We start from the raw sequence: 20,316 nt of genomic DNA, 5'->3' as shown, positions 1-20,316 counted from the left end.
CTTCAGGCTGTAAGGAGAGAGATTTTTAAGCTGTGGAGTTTGAAAGGTGCGTGTTACTTGTTGACTTCAGGGAGGTGATTTCCTGTTCGTAATGCTCTGAATCGGAGCTCTCCATGGTGTTAGTTACGATGACGTGGAGCCGCCTCTGTCTTGCTGGTCTCTCACGAAGTTTCTCTGTTGACTTCTCTTTACCCTTCTCAGAAAAAACGCTCTTCTTTGAGTGAATTAGAAAGCAGGGAGCCCAACACCGTAATGGTTTGGATGGAAATGGTTTGTGGCATGCAGAGCTGGGCAGGTCTGGAAGTGTCTTGGGGCATCTTTTCTTCAACCCCTGCAACTGGGGTGATGTGGTTACCTGAGAGTCCGGGTGCTGGCTTTTAAAACAGCTATTTCTGCACTGGAAGGCAGGACCAGAAAGCCCCTCAAACACAGTGCTGATGAAAAACCAAATCTGATCTTTCTGACTATCAGCACAGGGTTGGTTTTTTACAAAACGTTCTCTAGAAGGCTGACACATTTGAGATGTTTTCGCCTGGCAGTTGATGCACATGTCCTGAATTTCCAACCTGTACCAAGTCTTGGAAGCAAAAGTGTATTCAAAGTCACATCACCTATGTGGGAGCAAAGCACTGCTTCTGGATGGCCAGGTCAGCTACGCTTACTATGACTGATACATGGAATATATGGTACTGCACTTGTTTCCTTTTGGATTCCTGTTTGTGTTTCCTAAGCTTTCTTTTCAGCAAAAATCACTAATCTCAGCTGAAATGTTCTTGTCGAATGGCTGACCTGAGGATAAAGGATGTTATCAGTAGAGCTTCACAGTGCATACAGCATCCCCAGCTGGGATTCTGGATGCTGCAGTCTGGGTTTTTTCAGCACAAGTCCCAGCTGGATGAACTTTGAAACCTTTTTTTTAATAGAATTGTTTTCAAGAAAGTCCATGGCCAAGTCTGGAAGGGAAAAAGAAGAGAACCTCTCTGCTGGTTTGTACCATCTCTGATCCAAGAAGACTTCTGAAAAGGATGGTGTTTCTTCTCTAAAATGTGGAATATTCACTGGAAGGTTTTGTGCTGACGAGAGCTGGTCCAGTAGAGCAGACGCAGCGTGCTGGTACGTATCTTGCCTTGGCTGTTTTCTGGTGGAAACCGATGAGGAAGTAAGGTGGGAGGACTCAAAAATACCAATGGGTGCCCTGTCGGGGTGTCTGTGTGCTGCGAGAAGGTGGTAGGATCTCTCAGGAGACCTCAGCACCGGTGTGGTTACACTTACAAACTGAATATAACTAATTGCCAGGCAGTTAGAATTAAACACCCAACAGATTTGAAAAGGCAGAGCGGATGCCTCGGCTGTTTCACTTTTCTCCTGCATTCAGGTAAATTGTCAGCTCCCCCTGAGCACTGTTTGTTTAATGACTGAAAAGAAAGCACCTCATCCCACTCCAAAGAGTAAATATCTAAAGTTATGGATTAACTAAGTTCCAGCAGAGCCCATGGTGGAAGAATAGGTCACGCCGATTGCCACTGAATAAAGCTGTAAGTGCCTCAAAAGTATCGTATCCTTCGGGACTTCAGCGTGCAGCTCGCTTTAATGAAGCGTAAAGCTCGTCAAAAATGCCCGGGGACAAAGAGAGGACGCTGGGGCAGATCAGAAGTGTCCTGGGAGAGCTGCTCGTGGCGTAATTTTTTTTAGCCTGGGGGCCTCTGCTGAGCGGCTGCTTTGGAGCTGGAGTCAAAGAGAAAGTCGCGGCTCCACGCAGCATTCAGCGAGGGAGCTGCTCTGAAAGGACAAGGGAAGGGGCTGGCTGAGCTGCCTGAACAGAAACTGCAGCACGGGGGGCGTGCAGCGCGCTCCCCTTCACACCTACCTCTCTTTAGGTGAGTCCTGCTGCAGGATGTGGGCGCTCGTCACCGTGGGGCTGCTGCTGGCTGCCTGCCCTTCACCAGTCTGCAGTACCTCAAGTAAGTGTTCCTTTTGGAGATACCCTTCACCCTCTTGCAGTCGCTGCATTTCCTGCTCTGTCAGTGACGGGGAGTGGCTGGAATCGTTCCCACCAGCGGGGCTTGAATTCCTCCAGCGGAGGTTCACAGGGACAGTGCTGGGCTGCGATGGCTGCTTCCTCACAGCCCTCTGGAGCCCTAGGAGTATCTGAGTATCTCATACTGAGTACCACAGAGCAGAGGCTGGGGCTCATCTCTGCAGCGTGGCACTGACAGCCCGGGGTTTCTGGGCTGTTGCTGTGCTAAAGAGGAGCTGTTGCTCTGCCAAGTGTCCTTTCTGAAGCACCACTGCCAGTTTTCAGCCAGCTCTTTTTCCCGACTTGTGCTTTCGTATTTTTGCTTCCAGTATTTTACAGCAACAGAGATGCAAACCAAGTCCTGAAAATCCAGAAGCGGGCAAACTCTTTTCTGGAGGAGATCAAACCAGGCTCTGTGGAGCGTGAGTGCATTCAGGAGCGCTGTGACTTTGAGGAGGCCAGTGAGATATTTGAAACCAAGGAAGCAACAGTAAGTTGGCTTGTTTTAAGGATGAATGTGAGACTTAACCAGTGAATTGTTTGTTTTCTTGAAGTATTGCAGTCCAGGGCACAGGAGATCTCGCAGTCAGCACTGAGCATGCGGCACTCCTGACTCCTAAGGTGCAGGCAGTTTTGCATGTAACGGGGTTGCAGTGATTGTCAAACCATCACCTGTGTGGGCCATAGAACTTGGCTGCTCGCACATATCCCACCCGGCCTCACTGTGAGGTTTGGTCCCAGCCAGGTCTCACCAATCCCTGCTTGACCTCCCTGCTGTTCTTGCTGCCACGGAGTTCTTCCCAGTCATTCCAGTCCTTTGCCCCCTGTTGTCCATTTGCAGCCCTGACTGCCTTTCAGGGCGATTTCTCTATCACCAAGTCCTCCGTCCTCCAAACCTCATCCTTTCAATTGGACACTGCCTTTATTGGCAGCATCGCTGATTCCTGCCCCTTTCCACACCAAATGGTGCTGGCTCACACTTTTTCTTACTTTTTCTTTTATTGAGGGGTTGTGGTGGTGGTGGGGCTGCAGGCAGGGCAGGGGAGTCTGTGCTGAGCACGGGCAGTATGTGAATGTTTCGTAGTGCTGCTCACTACACAGTCAGGAAGGAGACTGATGGTGTTTGATGGGGTGCTGGGCTCTGCTGGCCAAGACCACGAAACACTTTAAATCCCTTGCTTGTGAAAAATCTGCTTCTGGCCTTAATGCAAGTTCTGTTTCTCCACAGTGGGATTTTTGGAGCAAGTATGTAGGTGAGTAGAAGACTTTTCTAATAGCTTCTCTGTGTTTCCTCAAGAGTAATTAGTCCTCAGTCTTCCCACTGCCATGTATCACAAACTGATTCAAATTCTCGTTCTCTCTTGTATGGGGTGTGCAAAGAATGTTTTCCTGTCCTATCATACAAGCAACCTTCCAACAAAACCTGACGTGCATCTGTGCCTCTCGCCACTCATCTCCCCAGAGCTAAGGCACTGGTGAAAGTGCTCTCTGACCCTCTAACCCTGCCTGATGTGGTTCAAAGAGGAGCCCCACCACTGCTCCTCACTTCCACAGTAACCTGCCTCTGGTTTCGCTCTTCCTTCCCCCTCTGCTCCCTCCACAGCTGTAATTCAAGACCCAAACACACGTCCTTGTCTCTGGACCAGCACACAGCCATGTCACTGTTTGGTGGCCGGAGCCGTGGGTGATGTTTGGGAAGCTGGGGAGGATCTGTTCATGTTAATGTTTGATCTGTGAGCTCTGTGTGGCTCAGGAGCTGAGTTTTCTGCCTCTGTTTCAGACGGGGATCAGTGCGACCCACAGCCTTGTTCCAACGGGATCTGCAAGGACAGTATTGGAAAATTTTCCTGCGTCTGTAACAAAGGCTGGGAGGGGGGTTTGTGCAGTTATGGTAATGCTGCTTTTAATGCCCCATAAAACCATTCTTTGTAGCAAGCATCTCTCTGTAATATGGGTCGACACCTTTGTCGTTGCACAGTGCACTTGTTTTCTTTACTAATGTGATTTCTGTTTGCTTCATGATGTGGTAAAGGGATTAGCTGTGCTTATCTGAAGCAAAATGAACTTTGTATTGCCATGGGGGAGGTTTGGAGACCCAAGATACCTAAATTTTACAAAAATACTGGAAACAATTCTGTAAAGCAGGGTTTTCAGTTACTGCATCATTGTCAGCACAGAGATGATGATGGGGTGTTTTACAATACAGGGGGAAAAATGATCCTCTGCTAGAATTTGTCTGTCATGGCTGTGGCCGTTCCTTCCTTGGACAAAAGCTGCATAGCGCAGTTAGTGCGGAGTGTGTGTGTAGCGTGTCACCAGCACTCTGCACTGTCTGCCTTGCACTCAGTGCAGTGAATTTCCCATTCTGCCTACCCTGGCAGTAATTCTGTTTTCTCCATGTCCCCACTGCCTTATTCTGGAGCAGGGTGTGTTCACTGTCTCAGGGCCTGAGTGCCATTAAACCCCACAGCTGTCATCCCCAAACCATCGTAAGCTGCTGCTTACTTGAATCAGGGTGTCATTTTGCTGCTTTGCCTCACTGTTTCTCTCTGGCTTTCCAACCTCTCCTGTCTCTTGCTGTTCATTTTCTCCGCAGAGGTCAAATACACCAACTGTTCTGTCAGCAACGGAGGATGTGAACACTTCTGCAGGGAGGACCCTGCCAACCAGCGCCGCTATTGCAGCTGTGCCTCTGGGTATCAGCTGATGAATGACCACACCATGTGCAAGCCGATAGGTAAGAGGAGGATGTCTGTAGTCCAGATGTGACAGGGGGTGATTCAAACGTGAAGTAAGAGGGTTTTACGGGAGAACTGGCTGCAGTGCACTTTGTACTCATTTTCAAAGCATCCTTTCCATGCAGAGCAACTCTGCCTGCATTTCCCAACTCCACACCTGCTTTTCATGGCCTTTTACCTCATGGGGACATACAAGGGAATCGGGAAACTGCCTCCTCTGCAGAGCATTGAGGGACTTCCACAAAGCCACTGAAGAGTATTGCCTAGGTTAGAGAGACAGAGGGAGTGCTGCAGAAAGAGGTTTTGTGCTGGGTGGTCTGGTCTCTGCTGGTTGACTTCTCTGCACCTCCTGCAGTGGAGTTCCCCTGTGGAAGAGTGAAGATGGACGACTTTGAAGCCAAGGCAGGATTCACTGTTCGGCTCATTGAGGGAACAGTAGGAAGAAGAGGAGTCAGCCCTTGGCAGGTAAGGAGGAAAGAGCTTTTCACCACAGATAGTTCAGGCTCTTCCCAAACAGCTCTGGCTGCTCCAGAAAGGCTCCTCCATTACTGGTGGTGGTGTCACATGAAGCTAAGATTCCCTTCTTCAAAAGCAACCCAGAAGTTGGAGTAACAAAAAAAGAGTTTATTGGCTGTTGGGATGCTTGACCTTGTCACTGTTGCCTTGCCAACGATGTCAAGAGGAGAGGATGCTGATGACACTCACTCTGTTGCTCCATCCTGGGGAAGGCCACTTGATCCCTGCAGCTCAGGCTGCGTGGTGCATATCCCAGCTGCTGTAACAGCGTTATGGTGGGAATGTGGGGTAATCTTCTCCCCCTGTCTGCACGGATCTGTTCTTCCAAGCCTCATCTGTTGTAAGTTCGAGTTAGCAAATCTGATCAGCAAAATACGCCATAGCTTTGCAGAGCAGGTTGGGACCTCACAGGGAAAGGGGAGCCCTCGCAGAGCATATTGTGGAACTGGTGCATGTGCATATTGGGCCCTGGTTCTCTTTGGGACATTAAAGGCCCTTTTACACCATCGCATGAGAGTTGCAGCCTGAGATAACACCCTGCCTCTGGTGTGCTGTGGGCACAAGAGTAATCCCCTCACTTAGGCTCTGTGTTTTTGAAGTACCAAAGTGCTGCTTTGCAGGGAGCAGCATCGTATTTGGATGAAGCCAGCCCTTATTCAGGAAGGATATTCAAAACACTTCTGTAGGCGTTCTACAGACCTCATTTACAGTGCTTTTGTCCCACTGTGGAGCTTTGTCTTCAGTAAATGTCACATGCTTTGGTACTTGATGTGTCTGGGCGTTTTGCAGCCACAGAGAAGAATGTGTGCAGTATTTTGTAAGCTGTGCTCCATGCAGTGTCAGACCTCTCTCTTTTTTGCGTTTCAGATCATGCTGCAAAATAGCAAAGGGAAATTCCTGTGTGGGGGTGTTCTCATCCATCCGTCCTGGGTCCTGACGGCAGCGCACTGCACTGAGGCAGAGGAGGGGCTCAAAGTAAGACTTGGTATGGAAACAAAGTCTGTGCGTGGTTTTTTAATAGAAGTTTAATCCCCGAGGTTTGCCATCCCAGGAGAAAAGACTGTCAGGTTATGAAGACAGAAGTCCTGGGTTGTAGGAGTGGGTTGTGTAGGGAGTATTTAACATGCACCTCAACACCAAACAAAGAAGTTGAGTGAAAATCTGATTTCATCTGAGCCATTATCAGCCTTACTATGACAGTGAGCTGATGTGTTCTGGGCACTGCTGCTTGTTTACACAGTAGAAAGACCTGGTCTGCATTTGAACACCATTGATTAAGAGAGTTTCAGTAGAGAAGGAGGAGACGTGCTGTGAAATGTCAGCACTGCCTTTACTGGCACTGCTGCTCTTAAGCGTGAGAAAATCTGTGTCAGGTACAGTATTGCTCCTGAATTTACAGACAATTATTAGACAATATACAGACAATAATTAGAAGAGTTCATTGTTGTTTTTTACTTAAGTGGAACTTAAGAGGCATCTGACACTGAATTCTGTGTGGGTATACACAGTAATTTATAGTGTCAGGATGATCAGCAATAGGGCCCTGAATTTCCCTCGCTCCCCTGGCTGCCCCAAAGACCTTTCTTGTTAACAGAGGATGAAGCAAGTCTGTGGTCATGGTCTGAGAGCTCTGACGCAGGAGAGGAGAACCGTTCTCGTTCAGCCTTGAGCTGTGTTGCTGTGGTGAGATGGAGGAGCGGCTGAGGGAGCTGGGTCTCTTTAGTTTGCAGAAGAGGAGACTGAGGGGAGACCTCATTAATGTTTATAAATATTTAAAGGGTGAGTGTCACGAGGATGGAGCCAGGCTCTTCTCGGTGACAAACAATGATAGGACAAGGGGTAATGGGCACAAGCGTCTGAGAGCTCTGTTGCAGGAGAGGAGAACTGTTCTCGTTCAGCCTTGAGCTGTGTTGCTGTGGTGAGATGGAAACCACAGCAGGGTCCTTTCCTGTGGTGTGGGGTGTGTGTGCAGGACCGAGATGGCTGCAGGACTGAGATGACTGTGGCCTGAGGCTGCAAGAGGGAAGAGCTGCTACTCCAGATGCTACTCCAGGGCCAGCAGAAGGAAGCCTTTTTAAGACCCAGCTCACATCACATGGTTGTCCTTTTACATGGGTCTCTTGGGCATTTCACTGCCACCAGAAAAGCAGTTCTCACTGGGAAAACACATGCCCTAAACCCTAGAGACATGAGACGCGTGGAGCAGAGTTTTGAGTGGAGGCATTGCCCTTGTAACGTGGGGGCAGCTGTGAGCTCCATGGCAGCGATGGAAGTGTTCGTGCTGAGACCACAGAGGTGATACCTGGCCTTCCTCTGTCAGCCTGGGATGCCCAGCACTCTTTGGACTCGTCCCCCTGCAGCTCTCTGCTTGCTGCCCATAAGAGCAGAGCTGCAGGGCAAGCTCTGATCTGGGTGTGCACTCGTGAGCCTGGAGCGTTGTCCTGTAGCAGGACTCATGTGGCTTTGTGGTGTCTGAAGTGAGACGTTAGATCTCAGAGTAGCTGAAGTTTTGGAAAACGGATTTGGGAACAACCCAGTTTTCCCATTTGTGGCTCTTGTTCCTGCATCTCCAGCTTAGAAGCATCCAGAGGTGTGTTCGGAGCTCCAAGAAAACACAGCAGTATCTGAATGTAGTGATTCCATTCAAAACATTGCCTCTGCCTTCAGAGAACAGAGCTCACACTTCCCTGTTTATGTAGAACTTCACGGGTAATGGTTTTCTACGAGAAACAAGATTGTGATGCTCCTCATTGTGTTATGGGAACGAGGTGCATTTCACACAGCCTGTACGTTCAGTGCATCCTGGTGTGGGTAGGACTTGAGGAATCTGGGACTCTTGGGGTGGATAAATCAACCAAGAAAGGAAGACCTGGGTCACGCAAAGTCTTGGTTTTGGAGTCTGTCACTGGAGCAATTCAAATAACACTGACAGAAGGCAAAAGCTAACGAGGAGAGGGGTGGGGGAACAAATGTGATGGGTAATATTGTGAAGCACGCGCTTGGAAAGGTGAGGATCAAGAGCAACGTCCAACTCGTTCGTAGAGAGGCCAAGAAGGAAGGGACGCTTCTGTCACACCCGTGCGGCGTGGGCAGGGGTGAGGTGTCAGCCCGGGGTCCTGCCACCTCCTGTGCCTGGACCTGGGCCTGCCTGCAGTCCCAGCGTCACGGACAGTTCTCTGAAGAGGGGTTTGTGTCAAGCACACACTGAAATAGGCCTTGATATGGAGCTTAAATCAGCCACCAGCACAGCTCAGAAATGTGGCGGCCGCTGATAATTGTTCTCGGAGCGCTGTTCACAGCCTGCCAGAGAGATCTGTTTGTCTTCCCTTTTCCAGTGTGTTGCAGATAACTTCTTGCCTCTCTGGCCCTTTCCAGCTGAGCTTCCTGCTTACTGCTCTGTAACTGCTTGGCCTACAGAGTGGCACAAAATACAATTGAGAAACCTTAAATAGTCAAAAATTCCTTCAAATACAAGTGCAAGACTTCAGAAAGGAGAAGCCTTACGAGTCAGTCATCTTTGTCTTACAGATCCTGAGGTTCAGTCGTTCACTGGTTATGCAGTATGAAGCTCATGTACCGTTGTAAATGTCTTGCTTTGCCGTGTGTTTGCTCTCCCAGCTTTTAATGTTGACACCCAGGAGATGGTTTTCCTCCTCAAGAAGAGTTGCACGCGTGTGCTGTATTATTAACATCGTAGGGCAATCAGAGGCATTGCTCAGGGACAGCCATAGCTCTGGGATGCTCATTAGCGGACTGTGTGTATTTGTGATTTGGGAAGTTTACAGATTGGTCCACCTGGCGAGAGCGCCCTTAGCCTCTAACAGGAAATGAACAGACAGCTGTGTTACAAAGGAAGTGAGAAGGTGAAGTTGAGTCCCAAAGTGTCCAGCCCCTTTGGAGTGCCAGGTGAAGGAAGGTTGGGTAGCATCGGTCACCCTCTCGTTTGCTCTTCCAGGTAAATTCCACCGCCTCCGTACTGAGGCAGAGGAGCAAACCATTTGGGTTGACAAACACGTGAGCCACGAGAATTACACCAAGGCGACCTCCGACAACGACATCGCCATGCTGCACTTGGCCGAGCCCGTCATGTACAGCAAATACGTGCTCCCCATCTGCCTCCCCAGCCGCGAGCTGGCAGAGAAGGAGCTGACGAGAAGCGGGAGGCAGATGGTGGTGACCGGCTGGGGCAGCACGAGCGACGTCAGCAACAACTACTCCACTTTCCTCAGTTACATCCAGATCCCCATGGTTCCCCGCGACGAGTGCGCCCAGGCGATGAGGTTTGCTATCTCAGACAACATGCTGTGTGCCGGCAGCCTGGGAGACAGGAAGGACTCCTGCAGCGGGGACAGCGGCGGCCCCATGATCACCAGGTATAAGGACACTTGGTTTTTGGTAGGACTGGTGAGCTGGGGCGAAGGCTGTGGACAAAAGGAGAAGTTTGGAGTCTACACCAAAGTCAGTCAGTACCTGGAGTGGATCCAGCACCACATCGATGGCATGGCAGCTGCTTTGAAGGGTTGATTGCAGCAGTGAGTCTGGAATGCGGTGGCGATGCGCCCGTGGCCCTGCAGTGGAATGTCCTGTCAGATCCTCAGTATTAAACGTTGGGTAGATGTTAACGGTGTGTGCTGTTTTCCTTGGTACCCCTTTTTCTTACTTCTTTGGGGTTTTTTCCTTCTTTTTTGCGCTGTTTACACTGGTAGATCCAGCTGCTGTTTGTTTGTAGCATGGTCCTACTTAGGCCTTACAGGCAAGAGCTGGCAGCCTGCTGCACTGAGATGCTGTAAAGGATTATAGAGCATAGAACAGTCCCTGGTCAGACATGGCCATCTCTCAAGTGTCAAATGGCCACATTGGCTGGGGTTGGGGGCAGGAGCGGGCACAGGGAAGCGTTTCAGCAGTCGCTGTGGTGGTGCAGTTCTGTCACTGCAGCTTTTCTCTGCCACGTTATCCACAGTAACTGGGCTGCTTTGCTCTGTATTTGTATCGTTTTCCTTTCAGCACAGTGACATTTTAATAACGTCATCACTGCCTCCACTCGTTCCCATCCTGCTCCATTGCTCGCAGATCAAGTTGGTTGAGCAGGTCACTAGAAGAACTTTTCCATATTTCCTGTTCCTTGCACTCTTGATGTCTGGTTTCCCCCCAAGACTTCCTTAAAAGTCAGTGGGAATTCTGGTGTTCTTAACCAAAAAAAGGTTTAATCCAAGCTTTCTCTGTTTATCCTAAGCTCCATCCATCTCTTCTAATAGCAAGCTAAGCTCATAGGAAGTAGTAACAGTAAAAATAAAGTTTAATATCACAACTTGTGCTTGGTTTTAATCTTAGCACTCAAGCCTGCGAGGTAGAATTAATCGTAGAGGAAAACCAGAAGTGAAACTCACTCTGCCGTAGTGAGCTGCGTTTGCCACATCTCAGTCGGGGTTTGGACCCCTGTTTGGATCAGTGAAGTCCAGTCTGCGTGCACCATGAGGTTGTTGGATGGAAACAGCCTCGGGTACAACCAAATTGTGCAAAGATTTGTGAGAAATTGAATGTGGTGCCAGCAAAGAGGTTGAACACCTCTGAAACCTGTGGACTTTCAAGCTGCTGAAACCGAACTCTGTGGCACTGTCTCTGCCTCTCTTTTTCTTGTTTTTTTTTACCCCTTTTCTCCCCTTTTTTATTTGGGATTTCATTTAAGGATCAACAGATGCTAAAGATGCTCTGAGCAGCCGCCTCCCAGCCGGGGCCCGCACCACGAGTTCCTGCTGCTGGGGAGGCTGGCGTTGAGTGAATTACACCGTGAGGCACAAGTTAAAACGTGGTTGTGCTCAAAGCCAGCAAAACACGGGACTGATTACAGCCAGAAATGGCAAGATGAGGGAATGGCTGTGACTGCCCCCGGACAGCGTTTGCCTTCCTGCAGGTGGCTGCTGTGACCCTCCTGCACACTCCCAGCTCTCCCTGTTCCAGATGGTTCCAGAGCAGCTCTGTGTTCCAGATCTGTTGGTCTCACCTAGAGAAAGAGGATGAAGCATCAGAAAGCTCTTAAAAATACCTTTTCCTGAAGACAATTCTTGCACAGAAGTGGCTTTCGTGTTAGAGGATGTTTTTAAGGACTTGTTTGCTGGTTTCTTTAATGCACATGTGCAAACATATGAACACACACAATTTTCTTCTCATTTTGGATTGCAAACGTGTTTCAGAGAAGCCAGCAGGCTGTCTCTCCTCTGTCAATATTTGTGACTGGTTAATGATCAGCCTCTTGACCTCGTGGCTGTTCCTGGTGTGCATCCAAATCTCTTTCCCGTCTTCCCTTAAAAAAAATAAAGAGAAAAGTGAGTATACTTGCGGGGTTGTGTGTAAAGTGAATGCGTTCTGGATCCTGTGTTTGTGGAAATATGATAGCGAGGAGGTAGGTGCTGTCGAACCCTGGTAAATGGTTCAGCTGAGGGAGGTGATATGAAGAAACAGGGACTTCTCTCTTGTGCCTTTTCCTGCCAGGCGTGGGGGGGTTGCACATAGGGTCTCTGACGAGCCCATCAGTAATTACACAGCAGCCGCTGCCTGCAGCGCGCAGCTCTCACCTTGGTGGTTTGAGCGAGGCCGTCGCTGCAGTCGGCTGCTGCTGCTCTGGGCCTGTGCTGTGCCTCCTGTGTCCACGCTCACGTTTTCATTCCCTTGGGCTTGGGACCAGACCCCGCACCGTGCCTGGGCCAGGTCGATCTCTGCGCGTTGGGATCCCTGTTGTTGCCTGCAGCGTCGTGCAGGCGGTGGCCGTCAGACCCAAATGAACTGGGTGGAATTGGCTTTCCTTGTCCTCTCGCTTCTACTTCTTAACCTTTTTGTGCCAGCTCATGCACCTTGTTGCGGCAGTGTGCGAACTGCATCCTTCTTTTCCCTCTGCAGGAACTCAGCAGGACGTTGGGGCATTGCGAGCGCTCGCTAGAATGGAGAGCAGCTCCTCGCTGGTGCTGCTTCTCCTGCTGACGTGCTCCGTCGACAGCAGCTCTCCACTTGCAGGTAGGAACTTCTGAGCTACGTTTTTATTGAGACAGCCTTGGCATTTGAACTGAAACTCTGATCTTCCTCTGAACAGAAAGCTCTGTGGGTTGAGGAAGCACTTCCTGAAAAGCAGATTCTCATACATATGTAGATATATTTCCAAGAGAAATCAGTCTTTCTTGACTTCCTACTTAGACCATTGCCCTGCTGAAAAGTGTTCTCCTTGGGATGTTCAACCCAGAATCCAAATTCTTTTTGTATGGCAGTGTTTTCAGATTTGGGAAGCTAAAATCAGACACTTTCACTTAGACCTTATGTTGATGTTACTACAATGACACAAAGTTTGGAAGCAGCTTAGGAGAGCTTTAGGGTGAGAGCACGTGGGATGTCGGGAATCAGCGGTGTCCTTGCAGAGGAGGAAGAGCAGCAGCAGAACTGATTCTGCAGACCAGAGGCTTTACAACAGGCACATCCTCTGCGCAGTGGTGCTTGCAATAGGCACAGCCTCTGAAACCATCCCAGAACCCCAGGGCCATTTCACTGCTGTCAGTGAGACTTGTTTTCCATTACCAGAAAGCAGGATCTGTCCGAAGCTTTTCTCAGCTGAGAGGTTTTGTCGGCTGTTTCTAATTGCCCAGAAATTAAACAATTCATTATTATTGTAGGATTTCAGCCATTGCTCTACATACCAGTGCTGCAGCTGCAAAGAAACATGGGTCTTTGTGTCTGTCTCCAAAACCGGGTTCAAGAGGGTTTTGACTTGTCAGGACACTGAACCGTGAGCAGGCAAACCCAGTGCTGTTACAGACTGCTGCGTGAATTTGGCTTTGTAGGGATTTCAAGGCCAGTTTGCTGCTTCAGACACTTCTGAGCAGCGGTTCTCAGTCGGGTGGGGGTTTTGGGCCACACTTGTGAAGATGGAACAAAAAGGGGGAAACCTCGGTCTGTTCTAGAGCAGGGCTCCATTCTGTGCCCGCACTGAGCCGTCTGAGGTGCCTGCACTGGCACTTGGTGTCCGTGCGTCCTCAGGGGCTGAGCGAGCCCTGGTTCCCTACAGAGCTGCACAGTCCTGGAGCGTGGTGCTACAGCAGAGATCGGCAGTGGAGCCTCAGGGGCTGCAGGGAGGATCTTGGACCACAGTCCCTCTTCTGGCCTCTCCTCCCTCACGTTATTGGCAGTGGTAGCTCTTCAGACATTGTGGTAGGAGGGCAGACAGCTTAGAGAGGAGTCGTTGAGGTGAATATAAGCACAAACTGGACACTTTATGTATATCTTTTAAATGAAGGAGCCGTGTCTGTCCTATTTTGGCCAAAGCAGCTGCCTGAAAATCACTGGGTCTATCACTGAGCATCTGATAAAGCTGACATCAAGTACAAACCAGACCTCTCCCTTCAGCTTGCTTTCCACATGCACACCCAGCCAGTAAACCAGCAATCCTTGTGAATCAGGCAGAAGATAGAACCAGCCTCCAGAGCTGCCAGACTTGAATCTTGTGAAATCACAAATGATTTCTGTGCTGATCTGCGTGTCTCAGTAGTGCATCCTCTGAGCCACTGAAAGGAAGCTGCAACTACTCGTGTGTTTTGCTGGACCCAGACTAATGTTGTTTTCCTTGGTCTGTCTGTGGAGATCCCCCAGCTCCTTTGTCATTTACCCAGCTGAAGGAATGCTCTGTAACGATGCAGGTTTGTGCTCTTCCCATATCATTAACGCTCAGTTTTGTTTTTCCAGTGTTCCTGAGAAAAGACGAAGCCCATGAGGTGCTGAAGGTCCACAAACGTGCCAACTATTTTCTGGAAGAGATCCTTGCAGGGAACTTGGAGCGAGAATGCAACGAGGAGAAGTGCTCATTCGAGGAGGCCAAGGAGATCTTCCACTCACAGGAGAAAACGGTGAGAAACTTCACTGTAGGAGCAACAGGAAAGTGCAGAGCGAGCTGTAAGCAACCCCTCCCAGGGCACCCATGGCTCTGACAGGCCTGCCCAAAACCAGAGGTGTCCAGATCCTGCTGCGTGCCCGAGCTGCTCAGGCGATGTCTGTCATAGCGGGCAGTGCAGTGCAGCAGAAACAGCTCTGCCGTGTGGAGTGGTTGGTGCTGAGGGCCTTGCATGGACGTGTTTTGGAGCAGGTCCCTTCAATCTCCTGGCAGCGTTTGTGCCTCGAGGTTTCAGTTTAATTTTCATCCCAGTACGACCCAGTGCAAACCAAAGGGAGCTGCAGGGTGGCAATCAGGGGATCTGCTTCCAGAACGCATTGCATGGCTCCAACACAAACCTTGGTTCAGATGCACCCTGAAAGTACTTTTCTAAATGCTGTCTTCAATAACCAGCGACCACTGAGTGACTCTTCTTCATCTGTGATTTCTTCCTGCAGATGGAGTTCTGGTTCAATTACAAAGGTAGGTCAAAAAGAAGTTTAAAAACACGTGGGATTTGGGTGTTCTGTCTGGGTACAAGGAGCTCTGTGACCGTTTGAAGCCAGGCTTCTCTTTATTCCTGGAGCTACACCCTGCCTTGTTTTTTCTTCATAGGTTTAAATCCATGCAGTACGAATCCCTGTAAGAACGGTGGACTCTGCACAATAAGACACTACAACTACTTTTGCATCTGCCCCCCAAGATTTGGAGGAGACAACTGTGAAAAAGGTGAGCGGAAGGACAGACACACGGATGTGGGTTGTGAAGGAGAGACTGAGACTGGGATGTGCTGCTTGGACACCTGAGCTGAACCTTTGCACAGGCTTCAGCTTGGGGTTATCGGTGGGGACTTGGACACAGAACTGGCTGTGCCAGCGGCTGCTGGTGGCTCTGTGGTGTGGGACAAGAGGGGATCACCCTCCCAAGACACCGCTGGGCTCTGGGGAAGGCGCTGGCCTTTCCCATCTTCCCCCAGGACAGGAAATCACCTGGTCTGAGCACTTCAGAGTGAGACCAGGTCTGGTAACTCCTGCACTGGAGATCCTCCAACATTGAGGGAGTGGAGCATCTCCTGCTGAGGAGCGGCTGAGGGAGCTGGGGCTCTTGAGCTTGGAGCAGAGGAGACTGAGGGGTGCCCTCATTCCTGGGGATCCGTTTGGAAAGGGCAGTGTCAGGAGGAAGGAGCCAGGCTCTGCTCTGGGATGGCCAATGGCAGGACAAGGGGCAATGGTCCCAAGCTGGAGCACAGGAGGTTCAAGCTGAACATGAGGCCAAACTTTGTCAGGGTGAGGGTGGCAGAGCATGGCCCAGGCTGCCCAGAGAGGTTGTGGAGTCTCCTTGTGTGGAGATACCCAAAGCCCTGGCCGTGTTCCTGTGTGACTGCTCTGGTGATCCTGCTCTGGCAGGGGTTGCACTGGGGGAGCTTTCCAGGGCCCTTCAACTCCTCACAATTGGAATTCTGTGATCATGAGGCCCTGTTCTCTTTTTGACTTGAGTAAATGCATCCAGCAAATTAGCCAGGGCTCAGTGTAACCAAAAAAATGTATTTATGTTGTAATATGTGAATGATGGAAAACGAAATTGAAAAGCTGCCTATCTCTTACCACATTTTTGATCCTCTAATACTGTGCTGTAGCCAGTTTGCAGACAACTGAGGCATGAGATTACAGCAAAGCCAAACTGACGTGCAAACTGTGACTCTCAAGTAGTTTTTTTTCCCCCCAAGTGCTTTTTTCAACCTTTTATTTTTACAGTGAAGCAATTAAACCTGATTTCTGTAAAAAATGTAGCTGTATAAAAAAATCTCAGTCAATTTGTAGCAGACTCGGCTCCCACCGAAGTATTTGATATCTGTCAGAGTATGAGATCACATACAGTGCAGATGGATCTAAAGTGGACTCGTTTACAAGGGGTTGCTCTTGCAGGCGTTTTCTTGCCCCTGCTCTGCAGGCAGAGAGGCCTAGAGCCCGGCCACGGCCTTAAGACAGAGCTGGCAAATACGTGTGTGGTAGAAACAGGCAAACACCAACAGGCATGGCAGTGGGTTTGGTTTGCTGCAAATCAGCGCAGTTTTCTGCAGCCACGAGAGGGTTCTTGTTTCCCTTTGCGGTCTCAGCAGGTTTTTCCTGCTGTCTTTCACGCAATGAAAGCTGCTCAGGGGTCCACGTGCAGCAATGCTGAAGCGCGTGCCCGTGTGCTTCCTCGGCAGAGAGGCAGGAGTGCTGGTACAGGAACGGCGGGTGCTGGCAGTACTGCCGGGACAGCAGCAGCGCCTTCCAGGTGCTGTGCTCCTGCGCACAGGATTACAGCCTGCAGCAGGACGGGAGGAGATGTGCGCCAGCAGGTAACGCTCGTGCTTACTGCGGGGAAAGGGCACAGCGTGTAGGAAACACCCGTGTCACTGCGTGTTCTGTTTGCTGCCAGTGTTAACGGTGCCTCTAAGCCAGGGTGGGCACAGGGGCGGCAGTGCAGGCTGGGCTGTAACACAGCACAGACGTAGCTCAGCTTAACGGAGTCATGCAGCTGGACCTCAGTGTTGGGAGGTGAGGGGACACGACAGGGGCCTTTACACCTGGGTGTGAAGGGGACCTGTCACGAGGGGAGCGCTGGAGCTGGAGGCTGCCCTGGAGCCCTCAGCAGGCTGCTCCTGGAGCCTTCAGGCTGCCCTGGAGCCAGCCACGGCCCATGTCCACGGCTCAGAAAAGACACGGCCTGTGCTGCGTTTGTCAGTGATGAGCTCATGCACCTGAGGGATGGGGATGGGCAGGAAGGGCAGTGTCATCGAGGTGGCAGAGTTGTTCTGGGGCGGAGTTGCCCGTTCTGGGACAGAAGCGCTGCTTTTGCGTTGTCGTTTGTTTGACGTGGCACCGTGCACCCCAAACGCAAATCTTCCTGTCTCTCCTCCCTCCAGCACCGTTTCCCTGTGGCCTGGTTAAAGCCAGGCAGACTCTGGAGGAAGAGCAGCGGGGGCAGAGCAGGCTCCCGAGGGCACTGAGCGAGCGTGGGGATGGCGTGGCCGAGCGGAACGGGAGCACAGAGGGCACGGGTGGATGGACGGAGGTGGCACAAAGTGCTCCTGGGGAAAACGAGACTTCAAAGGCTGCCTGGGGGCACAGTGTGCTCATGGAGGGTGACACGGGACAAACCCAGGTGGCAGAAGATGCTTCCAGCTGGGACAGGACGCTGGTGGAACCCGTCACCCGGCAGCCACTGGGCGTCCCTGCGCAGGACGGGGCCGGGGAGGGGACCGCCAGGCCTCGCAGCCCTGGGACAGGCTTGGCGCAGTGGAGTGAGCCCACGCGGGGCCCAGCATGGCAGGATGAGACCACAGCACCCACTGCCATGCGGGAAAACGCTGCTGGGCAAAACCAGACGGGGCAGGATGCGGGGCAGGACGGAACGGCCGCGCACAGCGGGCTTGGGCAGAGCAGGGGAGAGGCTTTGGACACTGCTCAGCTCACCCAGCCAAACGTCAGCGCTGCCTTGGAGCACCATGACTCCAGGATAACGGGAGGAACGCTGTGTCACCGCGGACACTGCCCCTGGCAGGTAACGCTGCTCTTTCCTCTGGCCAAAACCACCCCACCTGAACGCTGTCTTACCCAAGCATCACTGGTGCAGCTGGAGCAGGAGAATCTGTCATTACAAAGCTGTTTTTCAGGTCAAGAGCAACCCAGCCACGTGGAGTTCTCCAGCTTCTGCAGGTCCTCCTGGTCACCTTATTTGTTGTTCTTCCCCTGTCCTAAGTACATGTGCTGGTGTGATCTCAGCTCAGTACTTCATTACCTGTGCCTGTCATCTCTTACCTGTGTCCATCACATCTCATGCTCTTTTATTCGGGTTCTTTGTTGCTAAATGTTCTTGGTGCAAAAGCTGCTTCTGACCCCTGTTGGAGTGGGTGGGGATATTGGTCACCAAAAACTTTCTGAGACCAGGTGAGGTTCTCCATTGAAACACTGAGCGTCTCGTGCTGGTTACGGGGAGGGAGGTAAAGCTAAGAGGGCTGAAAGGTGAAGGCAAGCAGGGGAAACCCATCTCAAGTGTCTCATTTATTTCCACTATCTTGGTTGGGTTTTTTTGGATGGTTGTGGTGGTGGTTAAATCTTGATTTTTGGGGCTTTTTTTGTGTGTGTGTGTGTGTGTGTGTGTGTGTGTCCTTATTAGTTAGGATTTTTTTCATTGATTGTCTCTTTCATCAGTGTGCTGTTACTGTTTGTGGGCCTGTGGATCACAAGCAGCAGCAGTGCACAGAATGAAGTTCATCACCATTTTCTGCTCCACTGCCACCACTGGCAATCATCATTTAATGAGTTTTACTGGCACCATCTTTGCTCGGTGCCCTGTGGTCATTGCTGCCACTGCCAGTGCAGAGGCCCCTGACCACGCATCGCCCTCATCTTCCATGCAGGTGCTGATCCGGAACAGCAAAGGAGTCGGTTTCTGTGGAGGGAGTTTAATCAGCAGCCGCTGGGTGGTCACTGCTGCTCACTGCCTCGACGTTGTCAGACCTCACCACGTCACTGTAGGTACGAGTGCTTTGTGTACCGGATACACACAGGTGTAAGCTCTTACTGTGTGCTTTGTGGTGTAGGTGACCCCGGCAGGGTATGGTGAGGAGCAGCCACATCCACCCTGACCCTGACTTAGTGAATGCTCCCTGTTCCTGGCAGCCGGTCAATGCAGAGGGGCTGCAGCGGGGCCCCTGGCAGCAGGAACGCTGCAGTGAACACAGCCTTGTGCTGGAGGAGCAAAGCATGGACACAACTCCATGGCTGCATCTAATGCTTGCGTATGGCACGGTCCTGAGGGGAAACACAGAGTCCTGTGCCAAGCTGTTCAGAGTGCAGTGCTTACTACAACGTACTGACAGAGTGTGGTGAAATCCCTGCATGAGCTCAGTGCGTGGCTGTGGCTGTTGATGGTTTGCCCTTAAGGAGCAGAGTGGTAAGCTTGATTTGCAGGATCCCATCTGCAGTTTAAGAAATGACTGTTACAGAGCATGCTCTGTGCCTGCTTGGGATGAGAGGTCTAAGCACCAATTCAGTCCTTCCTGTTCCCCGCTGCTACACCACACTGGCTGTGTTTGCTGTTTGCTGAATGTTTTAACTTGTCATGGCTCCAGGAGACTTCGACAAATACCAGAGAGAATTCAAAGAGCAGAAGATCGACGTGGAGCGGAGCTGGACGCACCCCCACTACGATTCCAACGCCTACAACGGCGACATCGCCTTGCTGTACTTGAGCAGCGCCGCCGTTTTTAACGAGTATGTCATTCCCATCTGCCTGCCCAGCCCCAACCTGGCCTCCCTGCTGGCTGAAGAAGGAAGAATCGGGACGGTGAGCGGGTGGGGAGCCACGCACGAAAGGGGGTCGAGCCTGCGCTTCCTGATGAAGGTGCGGCTGCCCATCGTGAGCATGGAGAGCTGCCAGCGCTCCACGGACCGGCTGCTGACCGACAACATGTTCTGCGCGGGGTACGGCACCGAGGCGGCGGACGCCTGCAAAGGGGACAGCGGGGGCCCCTTCACCATGTCCTACCACAACACCTGGTTCCTCCTGGGGATCGTCAGCTGGGGAGAGGGGTGTGCCCAAAACGGGAAATATGGGGTGTACACCAGGGTGGCCAACTACATCCCCTGGATCACGGAGACCGTGGAGAGTGTAGCCGATTCAGAGAGCTTTTCCATTAACTTTTCTTAATGCCAGCTTGCGGTCCAAGACACCATGCACAGCCTGTCCTCCATGGTGTCAGAAAAGAATCAGTATTTTCTTAGAGTCTGTTTGGCATAAATGGTTGCACTGCTCGTTCAAGTATTGCTGAGTGAAATACTTGTGGATAATAAAGAACGATGCTGCAAGTAAAGGGGACAACTGCAACTTCTCTAAATGTAAATTCCTATCAGAAAGGCACTCATTTTTTTAAAAACAAAAAGCTTTCAGAGAAATAAGGCAGCAGTCCTAGGTGGGAATGACTTGGAAAAGGAGCTCATTTGGGCAGTGGTGTCTGCTCTCCCACCGTGCTGAACGCAGCAGTCAGGGATGGGTGAAGTTTGGTCACTTTTCTTGGTTAACTTCTTGGCTTCCTAACAAGTTAGTCAAAGCAATTATTTGTATTCATTGCATTAATGTTAGTCTTTGTG

General features: G+C 51.0%; 2 protein-coding genes across 2 annotated transcripts; both read left to right on the top strand.

Annotated features, from left to right (window-relative positions):
• The first annotated feature begins 1,894 nt into the window (after positions 1–1,894).
• PROC (protein C (inactivator of coagulation factors Va and VIIIa)) lies at positions 1,895–9,795 on the top strand. Its single transcript, XM_010195128.1, has 8 exons — positions 1,895–1,961; positions 2,347–2,507; positions 3,246–3,270; positions 3,798–3,908; positions 4,614–4,754; positions 5,111–5,220; positions 6,139–6,256; positions 9,227–9,795. Exons 1-8 carry the CDS (start codon positions 1,895–1,897, stop codon positions 9,793–9,795), a joined length of 1,302 nt encoding a protein of 433 aa, XP_010193430.1.
• Positions 9,796–12,206: 2,411 nt separating this feature from the next.
• Positions 12,207–19,876, top strand: LOC104548953 (coagulation factor IX-like). The gene is made up of 9 exons (XM_010195130.1): positions 12,207–12,279; positions 13,993–14,153; positions 14,635–14,659; positions 14,792–14,905; positions 16,386–16,520; positions 17,088–17,725; positions 18,112–18,164; positions 18,542–18,702; positions 19,299–19,876. The coding sequence occupies exons 1-9, from the start codon at positions 12,207–12,209 to the stop codon at positions 19,874–19,876; spliced, it is 1,938 nt and encodes a 645-aa protein (XP_010193432.1).
• Positions 19,877–20,316: the final 440 nt, after the last annotated feature.

The sequence above is a fragment of the Mesitornis unicolor genome, unplaced genomic scaffold, assembly GCF_000695765.1.
Source record: "Mesitornis unicolor isolate BGI_N332 unplaced genomic scaffold, ASM69576v1 scaffold442, whole genome shotgun sequence".
Taxonomy (NCBI): Eukaryota; Metazoa; Chordata; class Aves; order Mesitornithiformes; family Mesitornithidae; genus Mesitornis; species Mesitornis unicolor.
Note: the sequence above shows the minus strand (reverse complement) of the source record. Positions and strands in the feature narration are given on the sequence as shown.

Excerpts from the sequence above, each read along its gene's own strand:
- LOC104548953 (XM_010195130.1), top strand. The coding sequence starts at position 12,207 with ATGGAGAGCAGCTCCTCGCTGGTGCTGCTTCTCCTGCTGACGTGCTCC. Across the intron at positions 14,154-14,634 it reads TCCACTCACAGGAGAAAACG|ATGGAGTTCTGGTTCAATTA; the intron begins GTGAGAAACTTC and ends TTCTTCCTGCAG. Across the intron at positions 18,165-18,541 it reads TGCTGGTTACGGGGAGGGAG|TGCAGAGGCCCCTGACCACG; the intron begins GTAAAGCTAAGA and ends TGCCACTGCCAG.
- PROC (XM_010195128.1), top strand. The coding sequence starts at position 1,895 with ATGTGGGCGCTCGTCACCGTGGGGCTGCTGCTGGCTGCCTGCCCTTCA. Across the intron at positions 1,962-2,346 it reads ACCAGTCTGCAGTACCTCAA|TATTTTACAGCAACAGAGAT; the intron begins GTAAGTGTTCCT and ends TTTTGCTTCCAG. Across the intron at positions 6,257-9,226 it reads GGGGCTCAAAGTAAGACTTG|GTAAATTCCACCGCCTCCGT; the intron begins GTATGGAAACAA and ends TTGCTCTTCCAG.